This window comes from Panicum virgatum, chromosome 3N, assembly GCF_016808335.1.
Source record: "Panicum virgatum strain AP13 chromosome 3N, P.virgatum_v5, whole genome shotgun sequence".
Taxonomy (NCBI): Eukaryota; Viridiplantae; Streptophyta; class Magnoliopsida; order Poales; family Poaceae; genus Panicum; species Panicum virgatum.
The window spans coordinates 58,572,829-58,591,557 of record NC_053147.1 but is presented as its reverse complement, the minus strand read 5'-3'; the positions used below and the strand labels follow the sequence as shown (position 1 = coordinate 58,591,557).

Below are 18,729 nucleotides of genomic sequence, written 5' to 3'. Positions count from 1 at the left end.
GCGCTGCAGTTTGTTGGGCTATTTGGAAATGCCGAAATAAGGCCTGTTTCAATAAGAAAGTAATCAAAAGTCCATCTGAGATAATAATCCATATTTGTGCTTTTCTGACATATTGGGCGGGGCTGTACAATCAGAAGACGCAGGGGAAGATCCTTGAAGGAGTACAAGCCCTGCTGGCTTGTGCACACATGGTGATGGCAAGTCAACCTTCGACTCTGAACTAGCGGAAAAATCAACAAACGACGCGATGACTGACGACCACTATCTTAGAGCCTCTCTCTGTGTTCGTTACTTCGTTTCAGTGCGAGAGATCAGAACAGAAACCGTGACACGGTGAGAGCTTTACAATCTGCCCGCCATCTTTCGCAATGTTCTCTTCTCGCCACCGTCATCGCGCCTCTATAAAACGTAGCATCCTCTCGCCGTCCCAGAAGCGTCGACCTCCGCTTTTGCATTGTCTGAGCTGAACTTTTAGCGAGAGCAGTGCGTGCCGTGGCAGCCATGACGCTGTTGGAGCTCGCCCTCGCTGCGCCTCATCTCGCCCTCTTCGGGCACCGGGCCGCTGCTCCTCGACCTCGATCGGGAGTCGCGCGGCCGCCGCCGCAGAGCCACCGCTGTCGCCGCAAGCCGCTTCTGGCGGTGCAGTCGCGCACGCGGCCGACCGGCTCGCCCGCCGCAAGCCGCGGCGCCGCGGGAGTGCTGGAGCGGGGAACTAAGCAAAAGGACAGGACGGTAGCGATCAGGGAGCGGCTCCTGAGCGGCGAGGCGCCGCTGCCATCGGCGTACGACACGGCGTGGGTCGCGATGGTTCCAGCGCCGGCGCCGGCGGGGTCCGCTCCGGCGCTGCGCTACCCGGGGTGCGTGGACTGGGTCCTGCGGAGCCAGCGACGGGACGACGGGTCGTGGGGGCCCAGCGACCCCTCGCTGCGCAAGGACGCGCTCTCGTCCACGCTGGCGTGCGTGCTCGCCCTCCGGAAGTGGGGCGCCGGCGGCGACGCCATCGAGAGAGGTATCCGTTCCGCGGCCGGCCGCCGCCTATGCGTAATGCTGTCGTCTTTACACGCGCCGGAGTGCCGGACTCGATCTCACGCTCCCTCGCCGCCGGCGCCGGCGCCATTGCTGCAGGGCTCCGTTTCATCGGGCGCAACTGGTCCTGTGTGACGGACGACAGCTGCGACGCGCCGGCCGGGTTCGACATCATCTTCCCCGGCATGCTCGCGCGTGCTATCGGCATGGGGCTGGAGATCCCTCTGGTGCGCCAAGCCGACGTCGACGCTGTCCTGTGGCTGCGCGACAGCGAGCGCATCAGAGGGTTCGTCGGTCTCTTCCTCATCGCTCTACTCCGTGTCACCGAACAACACTAATGTTAACTCTCTGCTCGCCGATCAACTCAACAGCATGGCTGCTTCCGGAGATAGCCAAGCTTTCATGGCCTACGTCGCAGAAGGTTTGGGGGACTTAGTGGACTGGGACAAGGCGGCGGCGGCGTGCCAGAGGAAGAACGGGTCCTTCTTCAACTCACCGGCCACGACGGCCGCCGCGGCGATCCACAGCAACAACGACCGAGCACGCGACTACTTGGACACCGTCGTCGCCAAGTTCGACTGCTCAGGTACAAAATATATAATAATGAGGATCATCCAACTATTAAAACCAGGGAAATTTGAATCCTTGAATAGTTTCAAAGGTGGTTTTTATTTTATGAAAGTCAAAAATAAGTTTCTCTGGTAGATCTGGGAGGAGCTGTTCTGTTAGGGTCTTGAGGAGAAACGGAGAAACACCATGCAGAGGCTAAACGGGCGAGCAGAAAACACAAAGCCCATAGGCAGACCCAAAACGGACCCACAATAGCTGGTTGTTTGCATAAGTCGATCTGGCTCATCGATTTCGATCCGAAAGCATTGACTGACGGATAAGCAAAATATCAATAGGTTTACAAGGAGCAAATCTAAAAAAAATATTCAAGTTTAAACTAAAAAATTCATAAGTTATTCATTTCAAGTTAGTAAAAAAAAAACAAAATGGGTGCCAGCATTTTTCTAAAAATACGACCTGTCTATTAGCACTCTACTTGCTAGTTATTCATATCCATTTTTTTAAGTTCCTAGTAATTTTTTTCATATAGTTATATCTATTACTTTGAACAAATAAGATTCTAATAGAGTAGCAGTAGATAGATTAAAAATTTTCATAGAAATATTGGTACCAATTTCAATCAGTTTAGTTTTTTTAGACCCAACTAGAATTTTTTATATAAAACCACCTTAGAAACCACTCAAATGGCTAGATTTGTCCACCGGTTTCATCGTTCGATGGCCTTCGTTATCCAGTTTTGCAGTTGAAGCAGATTGAAAATCAGAGTATTGTGCTAGTTCGAGGGTGGAAATTGGATTTCTTTTTCCGCATCCATTCGCTGTGGAAGATCAGATTTCTAAGTTTCTAACATACATGGCGACGGCCATCACTTGCTGCAGTGCCCACCGTTTATCCTCGGAGCGCCTACTCCCGGCTTTGCATGGTGGACACTCTAGAGAAGATGGGCATCTCAAGAAGCTTCTTGCCCGAGATAAAGACCACACTAGACATGACATACAGGTGGCGACATCACAGCTTTGTTTACTGTACATCACAGCTTCAGGCTTGTAGCTTGACTTGATTATCAGAAGACCCGATCATTTGTCAGGTCAGGTCGGGTGGTCCATGATCAAGGTCTAACAGTTACATTTGCAGGTCCTGGCTCGCCAACGACGAGGAGATCATGCTGGACATGGCGACATGCGCGATGGCCTTCCGCCTCCTGCGTCTGCACCGGTACGACGTCTCATCCGGTAAGTGAGCGAGGGTCTCCTACTTTTGGTTTCCTTAAAAAGTTTCCTCGCATCCGGATCGGAATCGCCAAACTGAAAGCAAAGTGTCGTGCAGATGCGTTGTCCCGATTCAGCAGCGAGTCCAGCTTCCGCAGCTCGATCCAGGGCCATCTCAACGACACCGAGGCCTTGCTGCAGCTGCTGAAAGCCTCGCACACCCAGATCACGGAGGATGAGCTGGTCCTGGAGAGCATCGGCTCCTGGTCGTCCGCGCTCCTCAAGGAGCAGCTGTGTTCCGGCAAGATATCAAGAACTGTAGACCCCGCCGAGGTAGAATACGTGCTCAAATTTCCCTTCCACTCCAACATGGACCGGCTGGAGCACAAGTGGAACATAGAACACTTCAAGGAGCAGGGCTTCCAGACGCTGAAGTCGCCGCACCGGTAAGATAGATCATTGATTCTCGCCCTAGATGATGTGAATATATATGATCCTTTAGCATCAGATGACTGATCTGATGAAATTTTAACCGATGGATGTCGTATCAGCACTTGTCACCCAGATGAAGAAATTGTGTCGCTGGCTGTGGATGGGTTCCGCTCCTGTCAGGCTTCGTTCCAAGAAGAGCTTCACGTCGTCGAGAGGTCCAGATCGAAGTCCATCACTAAGAAAATTCCAATCTACAAATCACCGGGGACGAAGCTGACTTGAACTTTTTTTCTCTCCTCTGTCGTTAACGGTTAAACAGGTGGGCGAAAGAGATGAGGCTGGACGAGCTGGACTACGCGAGGGTGATGCCGCTGATCTGCCTCTTCCCGTCCGCTGCCACCATGTTCCCCGGCGAGTTTTCCGAGGCCCGCATCGTGGCGGCCAAGACCAACATCCTGGCGACCATCGTCGACGACCTCTTCGACGTCGGGGAGTCGAGGGAGGAGATGGAGAACCTCGTCACCTTGATCGAGATGTACGTTCCACGGCCACACCCTGGAGCTAACCTACCTTCATCGTCTGATGCTTCGTTGCCGTCGATCTGATCTGATGAATTCCCGTGCCTATATATGGGTATGCAGGTGGGACGCGTACGAACAAGTCGGCTTCTTCTCGGAGCGCGTGGAGATCGTCTTCCGCGCCGTCTACGACACGAGCAACGACATTGCGGCGAGGGCCGCGGTGGTGCAGAACCGCAGTGTCATCCACCACATTGCCGAACGGGTAAGCCGCTGTTGATCATCCACCACATTCCGGTAACGACGGATGGTCGTTCGAGATTGAGATCGAGCTGGCTCTGGCTGATGATGATGACATTCTCTCTCGACGTACGCGTGCAGTGGGTGGAGATGGCGAGGGTCATGATGGTGGAGGCGGAGTGGCGGATGAGCGGGCACAAGCCGTCCATGGAGGAGTACATGCCCATCGCGGAGCCGTCGTTCGGGCTGGGCACGACCGTCCTCACGTTCCTCTTCTTCGTCGGGGCGGAGCTCTCGGAGGACGCGGTCCGGAGCCCGGAGTACAGCGAGCTGTTCCATCACATGAACGTCTGCGGCCGCCTCCTGAACGACCTCCAGTCGTGCGAGAGGGAGAGGGCCCAGGGGAAGATCAACAGCGTCCTGCTGCTGGCCGGCCGCCACGGCGGGTGCGTCGAGGCAGCCAAGGCAGAGGTGAGGAGCATCATCGCGGCATCTAGGATGGAGCTGCTGAGGATGCTGGTCCAGGAGGGCGGCGAGGTGCCATGGCAGTGCCGCCGGGAGTTCTGGAACATCTACAGGGTGGTGCATATGATGTACATGGAGGTGGATGGCTACGCGTCACCCAAGGAGATGATGCGTGCGGCGAACGAGGTTGTGGTCGAGCCGCTGCGGGTAGCGGGGAAGATGAAGACCCACACGCCGGTGGAGTCGGACAAATTTGGGCAGGCAAACTTGTCATGAGACATCGTGTTTCATGCATCCATCCTAGTCTTAGTTCATCAACAGGTGCAGACTGCACGGGCTAGCAATTTTAAGATACACAGCTGGTCAAAGGAAGAGTTTGAAATGAGAATAGAAGTACCCAACTCTGCATGAAGAAATGGCAAAAAACAAAGAAAAAGCAAAATAAAATGAATCCAAGATATGGATGGAAATATGACATCCCGACTCAACAAAGATGAATTTGAGCCACTAGTGGTCCAAGTGCGAGTGGTATAGCATGTGTAGAAAGTTATCCCACCTTGCTAGTTGAGGGCGAGGCTTAGCAATATATAAACTTAAGTCCCAACTGCATTTTAATTATCGGGTTAATCCTTTTACACGAAACGAGGATAAAAGCATAAGTGGGGTCGGTGCGAGTGTGCGTGTTATAGCTTAAACAAAGCAAACGTTTGATGAAGAAGCATTCAGAAAGGGACAAAGAAGTGAAAATAACACGGAGCGACGAACAAATGTGACTTAACGACAAATGTGCAGCTAGCTAGTCTGTTAGTTTGAAGCCGGTCTCTTACAAAAGTTGGAAAGACCAAGCGAACATAACGATCGTGACAGTGACATAACATGACTGGTGAGTCACTGAGTCCGGAACATGAGAAATCTTGCAGCCAGTTTTCTGCAATCTGCATTGTTGCTATGCATGCGTGGAATGGTCGTATATGCGCATCTAAACGATTTCTCTTTCCAAGACCACATGTGTAGAAGACAAGACCATTCAACCATAACTGGAATAGTAGAAACGCGATGCTATCACTTTGTCACTCCAAAGTCCAAACATGTGCTTCGTGCCCATCCATAGAATGGCTGATCGGCCGTTTTGCTTGTGCAGATCTTTGTTCACATACCCCGGTACACACTCTGAAATGGAAATAGTACAAGATGTGTGTTGACCACCAAAATTGGCCGAAACCGGTCTGACCGATCTGACCAAGCGGTCTGACCGGTCTAGTGTTGTAGCATGTTTGGCAGAAGCCCAACCGGCCTGACCGGTGAGTCCGACCGGTCTGACCGGTCTAGGAGGAGTTCAAGTGTAATTAAAGTTTTTTTGTAGACCTAGATTTGTAAAAAGAATTCCTTACGGGATAAGTCCATCCCACCTTATAAATATAAAGGGTCACGGCCGAATGAGGCATCCAATCGATCAAAATCAATACAACTTCTACTTTTTATCATCTTTATTTTTTTTTCTCCAAACCCTAGCTTTTCCAACCTCCATATGCTATTCTTTCTTCGTCTCCACGATGTTTGAAGGTGTTCTAGGTGGCCTGCCGATCCTAGAGCAACCCTGCGCGCTCACCCTAACGGGTCCCTTCCGGGCGAGTGTTTGTCGGACTTTGCCGATTCACCCCGGCGACTGGTCTGACCGGTCCATCTAACCAGTCTGACCGCTCCACGCAGGAGGTGCTACATTGAGCCCCTCCTCGCGCCGCGGGATCTAGCGTGTTTGTGTGTATATCCATAAAAGGCATCAACATACTTTTGGCGACTCCGCTGGGGAAGAAAGATCTTGGTTAGCAAAAACCGATCTAATCTACCCCCAAAGAAGATGGGCTCTACTACCGAAATAGACAAGGACAACATCATCCCTGCAACGTACGAGCATCTTCCCAAAGATGTCTGTCGGATGCTGGAGGAGCACAAGAAGAAGCGCGATGAAGAAGATTTACAAGCGGCGCTTGCAAGCATTAAGGTCGATCGACGTGGTAAAGTCACCAAGATCAATGAGATCGTGGTAAAGTCACCAAGATCGATGAGATCGATTTCGCTTCTACCTCCACGAATGCATCTACTGAGGTAACGTCTACTGCAAGTGATTCACCTTCAGGTGTTACTTTAGAAAAATTTCAGAAGTTGCTAGCTGAGCGTGATGTTTATTGGGTTAATTGGCTTAGCTCTAAAGATAGAGAAGTTGCCGGTAATAAACCGGAGATAGCCTATGAACCTCCATCTGTTTCTATTATTCCTATTCTGAATTTTATGTTCCTCAACCATTGGCAGCATCTCCTGTGAGCCAGCCTCAATATGGGATGCCAATGAATTATTTCAGTGGTCAAACGGTAACATCTACGTACACTGATCCTCTTATGACCATCCCTAGTTCGGCCAACCTTAGCCGAACAAATGAACTCGTTCCGTACATGCCACAAGCGCTCCCCAGGATCTCTATGCCGCCTATCGGTTCTATCTCAGATGAGATGTTCGACCAATATATGCAGCGTCGGCAAAACCGGCAGAGACCGGTCGGACCAACTTCCCAGTCCGGTCAGACCGGTCGCACCAACCAGTCCGATCGGTCCGTCTGGCCATTCTGTTTCAAACCAACGCGAGGTGTCTTTGTCCACACAGCCAAATTCTTCAAGTCATTTTGATAAAGTGCTTGCTGATTATAAGAATGATTTGGCTAATTTGCTTAGAGAAAATTTAGGAGTGGATGTTAGGAGTAAGACTCGCTCATACCAAAAGTTGTATCCTACTTCGTTTGACACGGTTGCATATCCTGCTGGTTTTAGGTTGCCTGAATTTGTTAAATTCAGTGGGGAAGATACTAGGAGTACTTTTGAGCATATTAGTCAGTATCTTGCCCAACTAGGAGAAGCCGGTTCTATAAATGAATTGAAAGTGTGCCTGTTTTCTTTATCTTTAACTGGAAACACTTTCTCACGGTTTTCTTCTTTGGCACCTAATTCCATTGGTTCATGGGAGCAATTAGAGCAGAAGTTCCATGAGCACTTTTTCTGTGGGCATAATGAGCTGAATCATCGGTTAGACAGATGCATGATGAATCTGTCAATGATTACATAAGGAGATTTTGAGATACAAAAAACCGATGCTTTAGTGTAAATATTACTGAAAAAGATTTAGTTGATTTGGCTTTTAATGGCTTGCGCCCTCATATCAAAAAAGATTAGATGGCTATGATTTCTTTACTGTTACTCAGGTGCATTAGAGAGCTTTGGCTATAGAAAGCTGAAGCAAAGAGTCTCAAGAGTCTCATAGACATCATTGTTCTAGTGTGCATGCTTTAGATTGCAATTCAGATTGTTCGAACTATTAGTCCAAGGATGTATATGCTGCTGAGTTTGTTTGGCCGTCTCAAGCCAAACCTTTTAGTTGTTCTGCTATTAAGCCGATTCACAAAAATCGGCAAGAAGAAAAATTTACTTTTGATGTATCCAAGTGTAAAAGGATATTTGATGAGTTATAGAAGATTGGATACATCAAGATGTCACATACTATACCGTTGCTTGAAGAGTTGAAGCAACGAGCATATTGTAAATTTCATAATACTTTTTCACCTTCTACCAATGATTGCAACATATTGCGTAGACAGATTCAATCATCCATTAATGAAGGACGATTGGTTCTTCCTACCATGCAGGTTGTGCACACATTGGAATTGAAGAATCCTAAAGTGCTAGTTCGGCCGAGTCAAACCGTATCGACAAAAGGAAAAAATGTAATCGTTGGTGATGAAAGGCCTGAGAAGAAGCTATCACAGAAGGAGACCCCTCAAGCCGCATGTCAAACCCAGGACAGCGGGACTGCTTATAGGCATAGAATGTTCTAGAGTAAGGGATAGCTCATGGATGTACCTTACCTCTCTTGTAACTACCCAAATAGGCGCAGAACTAGCTGCAGTACAAAAAAAACAATCCGATTGTGTTGTAGTAGGACTCCAACTGTAGTCGGCTAGGATTTTCCATGTAACTCTGTCCCCCCGAATATATAAGGGTGGGTAGGGACCCCCTCAAAACATCATCAACACCTAAGGCAATATAAACAACCACACAGGACGTAGGGTATTACGCAACTCGCGGCCCGAACCTGTCTAAATCTTTGTGTTCCTTGCACCATCGAGTTCTAGAGCAGTCAATCCCAACCTACAAACCTTACTGCTATGGGTATCGCTAAGCAGGCTTGGCGGTAAACACCGACAGCTGGCGCGCCAGGAAGGGGATTCGGCGAGTTCATCGGCGAATGCGATGGCCGGATCAAGCGACGGCAACAGCGTGCCCCTGTTGCCCGAGGGCACAACCCTTGTTTTCGGTTTCTGGGCATGCACGGCTGACGGATCGGGAGGCTTCTCTAGGCACCCTGTCACGCCCAACCCGCCTGAACAAAAAACCGCCTCCCAACTCGCCGACATCTGCGAGACCGCGGATCTCGACGAAAAAGGAGTTCTACTCGAGTTCAATTCGGATAATGCAGAAAACGTGTCAACTCCAACTCGACTCCTCGGGTCAGTCTAGTTCGATACAAATTCTGACTCCGAAAAACCTCATTTTTCCGACGCTCTCGAAAAATACGTGACCTATCTCAAGTCAATCAAACGCCCAAAGTTCAACAACTCAGAAGTACTCGATGGAGTAGATCGAGTCTCACGATCAATAGAGGGATGCATCAAACTGGCAGAATCTACCCTTGGCTTATCTAAATCACAGCAGAACCCAGAAGCATTGAACCCACCACAGGAACTGTCGGGTGATATACTCTCAGGGATCGATCGTGTAGATTCCAAGCTCGCCGACTGCATTAAGATGGCTGAAGGCACTCTGCAAAACATGAAGCAGAAATCGGGAGGAGGAATCTGCGGGGGATCTGGAAAGACAAACCCCCGGCTTATTCGGATGGGACCGTCTTTCTCCAGGAAACCTCAGAACCCTTCACCGAAGCCTGCTCACAGTCAGATTCCCAATCCAACTGACACCTCTGAGTCCCTATTCGATCAGGATTTCGATCAGTTCATGAATAGCCTCGACAACTTTGAACCTTTCAACGACCTCGAAGATTGGTCAGATAACGTCGACTTGTTCATGGACGCCATGGCCCATCCACTCCAGTATGCTGACACTATCTGGGAACTGGCCAAACTTAAAAAGGGAAAATCCAAATCTCCAGAACAATCCAGCAAGTCGATTTTCGACAAACCCTGGATCAAGGAGCCTGAAGGATTGACTCCAACACAAACATGGCTACATTGGATGAACGAGAATGCCCTCCATGTAGAGATGGGCATACCATTTCTTGCTCACCCAAAGCACACATATTCTAAAATCGGTGGACTAATCGACTTCGACTCTGAGTACTCTTCTGATTCGGAGGATGAACTGGACAACCTAATCCAATACAGCAAAGAAGTCGAATCCAACATGACTAAGAATTCAAAGTCTGATCAGGACTCACTCCCAAACTTGGTCATATATGCAACACCACAGGGGCGAACAGTGCGTCTAAAGGAGACACAAGATCCTAACACCTCCGGCTCTCAGCCAACAGATCTTCCCTTCCAGCAGAGCACTCCACTAGACCTGTCCTCAAGCAAGCAAGACCAAGAAATTCAAGATCTTTACCGTGAAATCCTCATGGTTCGCATCTCTGAAGTCCATGAGCCCGAGGATGACTCCACGGAGCGTCTCAACCTCGACGACTACAACTCTGATGATTTCGACGAGTACCTCTCCGACAACATAGAAACTACTCTCCCCACGATCACAGATGCCCAAGGTACTATGAAGCAAGATCCGCCTGCACCTCCTCCAACAGTAACAATTACTGTGCAAGTGGAAGAGTAGCACCCAGCAGAGGATCTTTACGAGCGACGTCGCCTGCTCAATCAAAAAAGGGCGTTCAGGCATCAGCGCCTCACCAATCGCCAGCAAGAACAGCAGAGCAACAACTATGACTACTCCAATTGCGACCTCCGCAACGTGATCAATGTTGGTCTCGATGCGCGCAACATCATCATCTCAAGGAGAAAGGAACACGAGGAAATAGAGGCTTACAGCCCTTCTTCCAACTACCGCATCCCAACAAACGCTTCTGCATCCTTCAAGAAGCACAAGCCGGCAAGTACCCATCCCCAGGGTAAGCTGCGCACCCAACCTTATGGAGAAACATCCCTTGGTAGAGACAGGATCAACAAGATGCTCCTTCGCAAGTGCTTCGTGCATCCAAAGAGCTCTCATATTGTCGGTGTTTACCGCCAAGTATGCTCAGGGATACCCTTAGCAGTAGGGTTTGTAGGTAGGGATCGACGGCTCTGGAACTCGATGGTGCAAGGAACACAAAGATTTAGACAGGTTCGGGCCGCGAGTTGCATAATACCCTACGTCCTGTGTGGTGGTTTGTATTGCCTTAGGTGTTGATGATCGTTTGGAGGGGGTCCCTGCCCGCCCTTATATATCCGGGGGGGGGGACAGGGTTACATGGAAAGTCCTAGCTGAGTATAGTTGGAGTCCTACTACAACACGATCGGGTTGTTTCCTTTGTACTGCAGCTAGTTCTACACCTATTCGAGTAGTTACAAAAGAGGTAAGGTACATCCATGAGCTATCCCTTACTCTAGAACATTCTAAGCCTATTAGCAGTCCCGCTGCCCCGGGTCTGACAAGCCCCCGAGCTCTTCGTAGCCGAGTCCTGCAGGTGTCGAGTACTTGGCAGGGTGTCTTCGAGTACTTCAAATAGTCAGAACACCTTTCTGGTTGCTTCTGGGCCTTCCTTCAGATTGGTCGAGTAGTCCTCCAAGTACTTCCGTTTGCTTCAAGACTGTGAGGTGCTCCAGCCCCAAAATCTTGATCATATATGGTGCGTGAAGTACTCGCGCTGCATACAGAGTAGCCCCCAAACCTTAGGTTGAATCGCAGAATCAGGCTTTCAGTCTTTTTACTTCTTTATTTTTCAAAAAAAATGAAAAATAAATCTCTGATGCCTATATCCCACAGCCCCCGAGCCTTAAATCAAAATCCCTCTTGTTGCGAGTAGCCCCTGAGCATAGATTTGGATTTAAGGATTTAGGACGTGGCATCAGATTTTATCCTTCAGATTATTTGCAGGATTCATCAGATCCAGAATCCAAAAAGACCTCTTTTTCGGGTAAAATCCCAGAAAAATGATACAATTAGATCCACCACACTGATTGTACCCGAAATAATTTCATGAATAAAACCCGGGATGTACGGCTCTTTATTCAGCGCTCACGTGGAACGTTACTGTTTGGAGAATCTGCATTATTGCGTCTTTGACTGCATCCGTGAATGCTGCCATGAATGCATCCGTGAATGCTGCCATGAATGCATCCGTGAAACGTGCACTGTTGAGTCACGGGTTCTCCTTCAGTAAGCCCCTTTGTGGCTATAAAAGGTGGGGGAGAGGCCATTACTAGAAGCACCAAAGTGTAGCAATCATGGCTTATCCTTGGTGTTCTTGCTCTCGCCCTCCTGATGTTTGTGTAGTCCAATCTAGGAAAAGATGCTAGAAGAGAACTTGCGAGTGATAAGAGATTCCCTGCTACCTCATCCTGCATCCCCAAGCTCTCATCGGATCCATTTTGGACATCATGTCCTTGCATCTTCCTATGAGGTAGATTTGGGGTCGCTGGGTTGAGTCTTGTTGTGTCGCATCCTTGGGGTTGTCTGTTTCTGGGTGCCCAAGAACTAACATCTCTGGTTAGGAGACTTAATCTTGTCACAACGTATTCTGGGAGAAGGACAATTTTCTCCAGAAGATGCTACAAGAGGACTTGCGAGGTGATTACTATAATCTGCCTCCATACTCTTGAAACTTTTCTCCCAGAGTATGAGTATCATTATTTCCTTAGTGGGAATAACAAGTTTGTACTTTGTCACGACCTCGGGCCAATCTAGCTGTAGTAGGCTTCCCAGGAAGCCAAGAAATGTGCGTGCAGACCCGAGTCGTTTGTAAAGTTATGCAAAGAAGTACTCAAGTTATAATATCGAGTAGCTGTACTGTGTCGAGTACTTTTCCTTTGTTCTGGAATGTAATCCCAGTCGAGGAAAAAAGAGTCGAGTAGTTGATTAGGGATGTGAGTGTTTTCTTTTTCTAGAATATAATCTTAGAAAATAGGAATGTCTCAAAAAATCCTGTTTTTTCCGCGATTTGCAACGGACTGTTGGCCTGTTGGGTGTTTTTACCATGCTGCCACCGCCATTATAAAATGAAACAGTAACTTAGGTTTTACCCCACCGGCCGCCACTTATTTTTACTGGTTTAGATCTGTCTTCACTCTCAAGTTCCCAGATCCAAAGTTCTTGCTTCCCTTTGCTCGCCACTTTCACCCTAGGGTTTCCGCCATTGTATGCGCGTGAAGCGATCCGTCGATTTCCGGATGGCTCCCAAGAAGGCAACCAAGGGAAAGGGTGCGGCTGCAGAGCCAACCCGTGATGAAGGCTGGAACACAAGTAAGTGTTCCCAATCTGACCTTGAAGCACTGGTGTCACAGGGTCTTTTGGTTCCTAGATCTGTTATCCAATGTCGTCCTGCCTTGGGTAGAGATCATCCGTATGAAAATACGGGGGAAATCGTTGCTTTCACCTCATACTTGGAACGGGGATTGGGGTTTCCTTGCTCTGCATTCTTTTCTGGGCTCCTGTGCTACTACAGGATCCAGCTTCATCATCTGACCCCCAATTCCTTTGTTCATATTTCTACCTTCGTACATTTGTGCGAAGCTTTTCTGGGCATCGAGCCCCATTTCGAACTCTTCCGCTTTCTTTTCCATTTGAAGCCGCATCCCGACTTTTTTGTTTTAGATGTAGTAGGAGGTGCGGGTCTTCAGTTTAGGCAAAGAAAGGATAGAGAGTACATTTCTTATAAACTTAGCAGTAAAGTAATTGAGTGGAAGCCCAAGTGGTTCTATGTCGAGAACCAGTTAGGAAATTTCCCTCCAATTGCTCCAGGTCCTCCGATTCAATGGCCTGAGTGGAACAAAAAAATAGTCGATGAGAGTCAGATCCCCGAACTTCTCGAGCGAATTGCCGTTCTGAGGCAAAATATATTGACTGGGAAAGCAGTCGTATTTGACTGGATGAAGCAGAGGATTCAGCCATTACAGGCTCGGGAATCGCTTGGATTCCAGTATCAAGGAACATCTGATTCGTCAAGATACTTGAAGAAAGAGATCTCGGATGATGTAGCATTTAGTCGAGTACAACGACTGCTGAGGGATGTAAAGAAAATCCTGGTTGTTCCTGATACATTTTTCGCTGCGAGTCCTCCGAAGCAGGTACTTGATAAGAGTAGTCGATATGTAGTAGTCGAGTACTTTACCATAGTATAAATCTGATAGGATCTACATTCTGTAGGAGGACTTGGAGCGTTTTAAGAGTAGTCCTTCACTACCAGTCATTTATTCACCCTTTTGTTCTTCCAAATTTCTCGACCTGTTAATCAAGTCCAAGTATGTTCATATGAAGTATCATACAAACAATATTTATGTATAATTTTGATTGTGCAGATCAGGAGAAAGCTGGGGAAAGGAGTGATAGGGAACTCAGCCCTACTCCGAGTACCGATACCCAAACTGGGCATTCCAGGGGTACTCGATCCGTGGCGAGGAAGCGCCGCAGCTCCTCCCAAATTACTAGCGATAGGTAAGTAGCTAGTTGTTTGACAATTGAGTACTTCTTTATTCGATTTACTGATTTGTGTTTTGCTTTTTCAAGTCCGGTGGCTAAAATGCCACGGATATCAGCATCTGGGGATGATGCTATGGTGGGGCAGACTGTCCCTTCCACCATAGTGGACCCGTCAAGTTGGACCGGGACTACTCTTTCGTCGAGTAGTTCCGATGTGAATATTGCCGTTGATGCGGGTAAGCGGGCCATAATTGTGAAGCCTGCCCGCAAATTCGGCATCAAAGATCTTGCTCTGAAAAGAGATCCTAAGTAAGTTCCTCAGAACTTGTAATTGTAGGATTTGACTGTGTATCGAGTAGTTATATAACTACTCTTATCTTTTCAGCGACACAATCCTAGAGACGACCATGGAAGCTAAGGACAGCTCGGCCTCCAAATCAATGCTGGAGAAGCCCCCGAATACTCCTGAAATGGGTGCTCAAGATGCGGAGGCCATGGCCAACTCCATGTTGCGAGATTCTCCGTTGCCGGACTCCGAGAGAGGAACCGAGAGGACTCCGGAGGATGGCGGAAGCGACAAGCTTCCAGAGGATGGAGAAGGCGACAAGCTTTCTGGGGGAGGTGGCGAGAAGTAGCCTGGGGAGACCCCTGCAGGTAAACTTGTACCATCTTATAGGAAAGGATTTTTCCTGCTAGCGTTTTCTTCCTTTAGATTCTCAAAATACAGGAAATACTGTAGGGAGGATAGAAGATGTGCCCAAGAGGGCTGTAGCTGAAGTGCAGGCGAGTACTTCCCAGGTCACATGGGGGGGGGGGTGACTTGCCTCGGGAAAAAGTGGAGCTTGCTTCCAAGCTGTTGGAGGTAGGTAGTCGATTATTTCGAGTACTTGTGTATAGATCGAGTAGTATACTGATCTATTTGCTTTTACAGGAAGCATTGGGACGGGAGGGTGGCCGGTCCCAGGATGAGACAGAGCTGAATGCTCTGAAAGAGAGGGTAAGAAGACTCTCGTCCGAGAAGGCTGCTCTCGAGGGGAAGCTTAAGAAGCTTTTCCAGTCCAAAAAAGATTTGTCTATAGCATATACTATGTAGTCGACTAGTAAATCTGCTTGGTGTTTATAAGATTTTCTTTCAATCGAGTACACAGCTTGTACACAATCTTTAAATATTCAGGAAAGCTTGGTACTGGATCTAAAGATTCTTATGTACCGAAACGCAGATGAAATAGAGAAACTTCTGTAGTGGCCGATCAGATTGTGGAGTGCCTGAATAAGCCCGAATCTCCTTGATTTTTGCTTGTAATTTAATTGGCATGTGGGGCAAGGGTGCTTTTGGACAAATACTGAGTATTTGTGTAATGTTAAATACTTGTTTTGTATTTGGATTGTGGAATCCTTCGATGTGTCGAGTAGTTGCACTCGAGTGTCCTGAGTGTAGGCAGCATCGCGCCTACTCAGTTATAATAGTAGATACAAGGAATTGTATCCATAGATGCCTTGGAGGGCAAAGTATTTTCGAGCAGGATCGAGTTTGTGTGGTTCTGAGCCAGAACCATAGCGCCGACCGGTTAGGATTGAATTCCCGCAGGATTAACCATGTGGGAAGAGCACTAAAGGAGTGTTCAAAGCCGTAGCTTAGTGTGGGTTTCCTTTTTCAAGGAAATGTTTTGTTAGCGTGAAGCTAATATGGACTTTGTTGTCCAATCGGGGGGAGGACTTTTATCGAGTACCTGGGGGCTATTGGATGTTCCTTGATAGATAGGAGGACAGGCGGCTCTCGACAACTACTTAGAATGCTAAGGGAAAGCAGGACTTCTTTTTGTATCTCAAGCAAGCGAGTAGTACCCGTCAAGTACTCGAGGCAAAAAGATTCTGTAGCGAAGATTCCCATAGTAGACTGAGCAAGTGGGAAACCTGTGTCAACCTATTTTAGAGTATCAAGAACTTATCTGAACTCCTTGAGGGATTTTCGTAGTTGACCAGTTAGGATAGACCTTGCTTAGCATACAACTATTGCGAAAATATCCCAAACTACTCGATCGTATCGAGTAGTATGTCCTATGGACTGGATTGATTTCTAGAATAGGACTGTTAGGATTGAACCCTGTTGAGTTAACCAAGACGTGAATATTCTAGAAACATTCCATACTTACTCAAGCAGGGTGAGTAAGGTGTTCTACCTGAGGACTAGAGTAACTCTTAGGGCAAGTCTGTTAGGTACGAACCCCGTCGGGTTGCCCAAGATGAAAATGCCGAAGGAGTATCCAAAACCTACTCGAGCCAGTGAGTAGGGTGTCCTTTAACCAAGGACTGGAGTAATTCTTAAGACAGAACTGTTATGTATGAACCCCGTCGGGTTGTCGAAGACGTAAATGTCGAAAAGATATCCAAAACCTGCTCGAGAGAGGCGAGTAGGGTGTCCTTTAACCAAGGACTAGAGTAATCCTTAAGACAAAACTGTTAGGTATGAACCCTGTCGGGTTGCCCAAGACATAAATGTCGAAAAGATATCCAAAACCTACTCGAGCGAGGCGAGTAGGGTGTCCTTTAACCAAGGACTGGAGTAATCCTTAAGACAGAATTGTTAGGTACGAACCCCGTCGGGTTGCCCAAGACGTAAATGTCGAAAAGATATCCAAAACCTACTTGAGCGAGGTGAGTAGGGTGTTCTTTAACCAAGGACTGGAGTATTCCTTAAGACAAAACTGTTAGGTACGAACCCCGTCGGGTTGCCCAAGACGTAAATGTCGAAAAGATATCCAAAACCTACTCGAGCGAGACGAGTAGGGTATCCTTTTAACTAAGGACTGGAGTGACTTTTAAGACAGAACTGTTAGGTATGAACCCCGTCGGGTTGCCCAAGATGTAAATGCCAAAGAAGCACTCGAGTGTAAACCATAAAGACTACTCGATAGCTGCTCCAATGCTAAGCGTGACTTTCGAGATGGGGTATTGGTCGTATGAGCGAAAGCCAAGTAGTCGATTTATGAGAGAAATCAAGTTTTATTTGGATTTGTCGAAATTACAATACTTGTAAAGTGACAGACTCTGACTCTTAAGACCTACCCCTTGCCCGTTAGACGTGAGCAATGGTTTACAAGACTGAATAAAACTTTATTCGAAGATGGAACTAGTCGATATGATAGTCGACTAGATTTGAGGTAAGGTCTCCTTCAGGAGAGGTGCCCCAAGGGCCTTACGGAGTGAGTCACACTGAAAGATCGTGTGGGAGCTCTTTGGGTGGATGAAGCACTTGCGTAGCAGTACTTTGTTAATCCTATTTCCACCTTGACACGATTCTCCTTGGTGCGGGGTGCGCGATTTACCCTGAGGATGGGTACTGATGGTTGCCGGTTTGTGCTTCTTGAAGGGTTTGGAAGCCTTTGGTGGGATGTGGTAGTTGGAAGAAGGGCTGTAAGCCTCGACTTCCTCGCGTTCCTTTCTCCTTGAGATGATGACGTTGCGTGCGTCGCGTCCAACATTGATCACGCTGTGAAGGTCGCAGTTGGAGTAGTTGTAGTTGTCGCCCTGCTGTTCCTGTAGGCTGTTAGCAAGGCGCTGGCGTCTGAACGCCCTTTTCTGGTTGAGCAGGCGACGACAGTTGTAGAGATCTTCTGCTGGATGCTGCTCTTCTAGTTGGACAGTGACGATCACTGCTGGAGGAGGAGCAGGCGGTGTTGACGGTCGTTAAGTGCGAAATATGACCGTCAACTATACTCATTTAAGAAGAAAAGCTATACCTCTTACTCGCATATTTGTATCACTAACCTAGCTCCACAGTTGTTCTCGAGAATTTATAATTTCAGGAGCACAAGTCCGGAATAAGATGAAAACATGACTAATATGCAGACAGAAGTCGCAGACGATCATGTCCTGCGTAACATGAGAAAAAGAGGCCCACAAACCAGACCAAACCGACCAACCAAGCCCCGGCACCGACCAACTGACATCAGGACCCACAGAGCAGTGAACCAGCAAAGGTCGGTGGCCAATGGCGCCAAGGGGGGGTCGGCCGACCCCACCTGGCAGCCAAACAGGCTGAGTTTTGGCGGGAAGCTCGATCTTATCCTCCTCAAGGCGGTTGACCATGTTTCCATGTATAACTTTGGCGGGAACCGACCTCAAGCACTATAAAAGGGGCCTCCCACCACTCTCTCAACACACACCACTTGGAAGCCTCTCTCTCTCTCTACACTCTCTTGTGACTTGTACTCCTTAGGGTAGAGGAGCTAGGCTAGTACTTCATCTCTTAGCGAATCCAGTAGTCCTCGGGGTTGGCGAGCAATCCTCGGCCTCTGGTATGGCTTTGTATTCTAACTTTCTTTATGCTAATCATTCAGAGTTCGTTCTTGGTTATCTTGCTATGTTCGTAGCTTGCTTAGCCTTGATCAGTGTTTATCCAAGTTATAGTAGTTACATGCTTAGACCAGATGATCTGGGTAAGAATATCGGTTCGTTGTGCTTTCGGGCTTGCCTTAGCATCTTACCTGTCCATCCGAAGGGTGGGGGACCCGGGGGTGCTAATGTAGTGACCTCATATGCGGGCATGGTGCCCGGGTATGCGGGATCCTTCGGATATGACAG

At 48.2% G+C, this 18,729-nt stretch overlaps 1 protein-coding gene across 1 annotated transcript in view; it reads left to right on the top strand.

The window, feature by feature from the left end:
• Window positions 1-418: 418 nt before the first annotated feature.
• LOC120666349 (dolabradiene synthase KSL4, chloroplastic-like) overlaps window positions 419-18,729 on the top strand; it is a 68,739-nt gene continuing 50,428 nt past the window's right edge. The window contains exon 1 of the mRNA XM_039946176.1: window positions 419-1,009. Within this exon, the coding sequence (XP_039802110.1) occupies window positions 502-1,009 (508 nt within the window). The 5' untranslated portion in view covers window positions 419-501. The remainder of the gene's footprint in view (window positions 1,010-18,729) is intronic.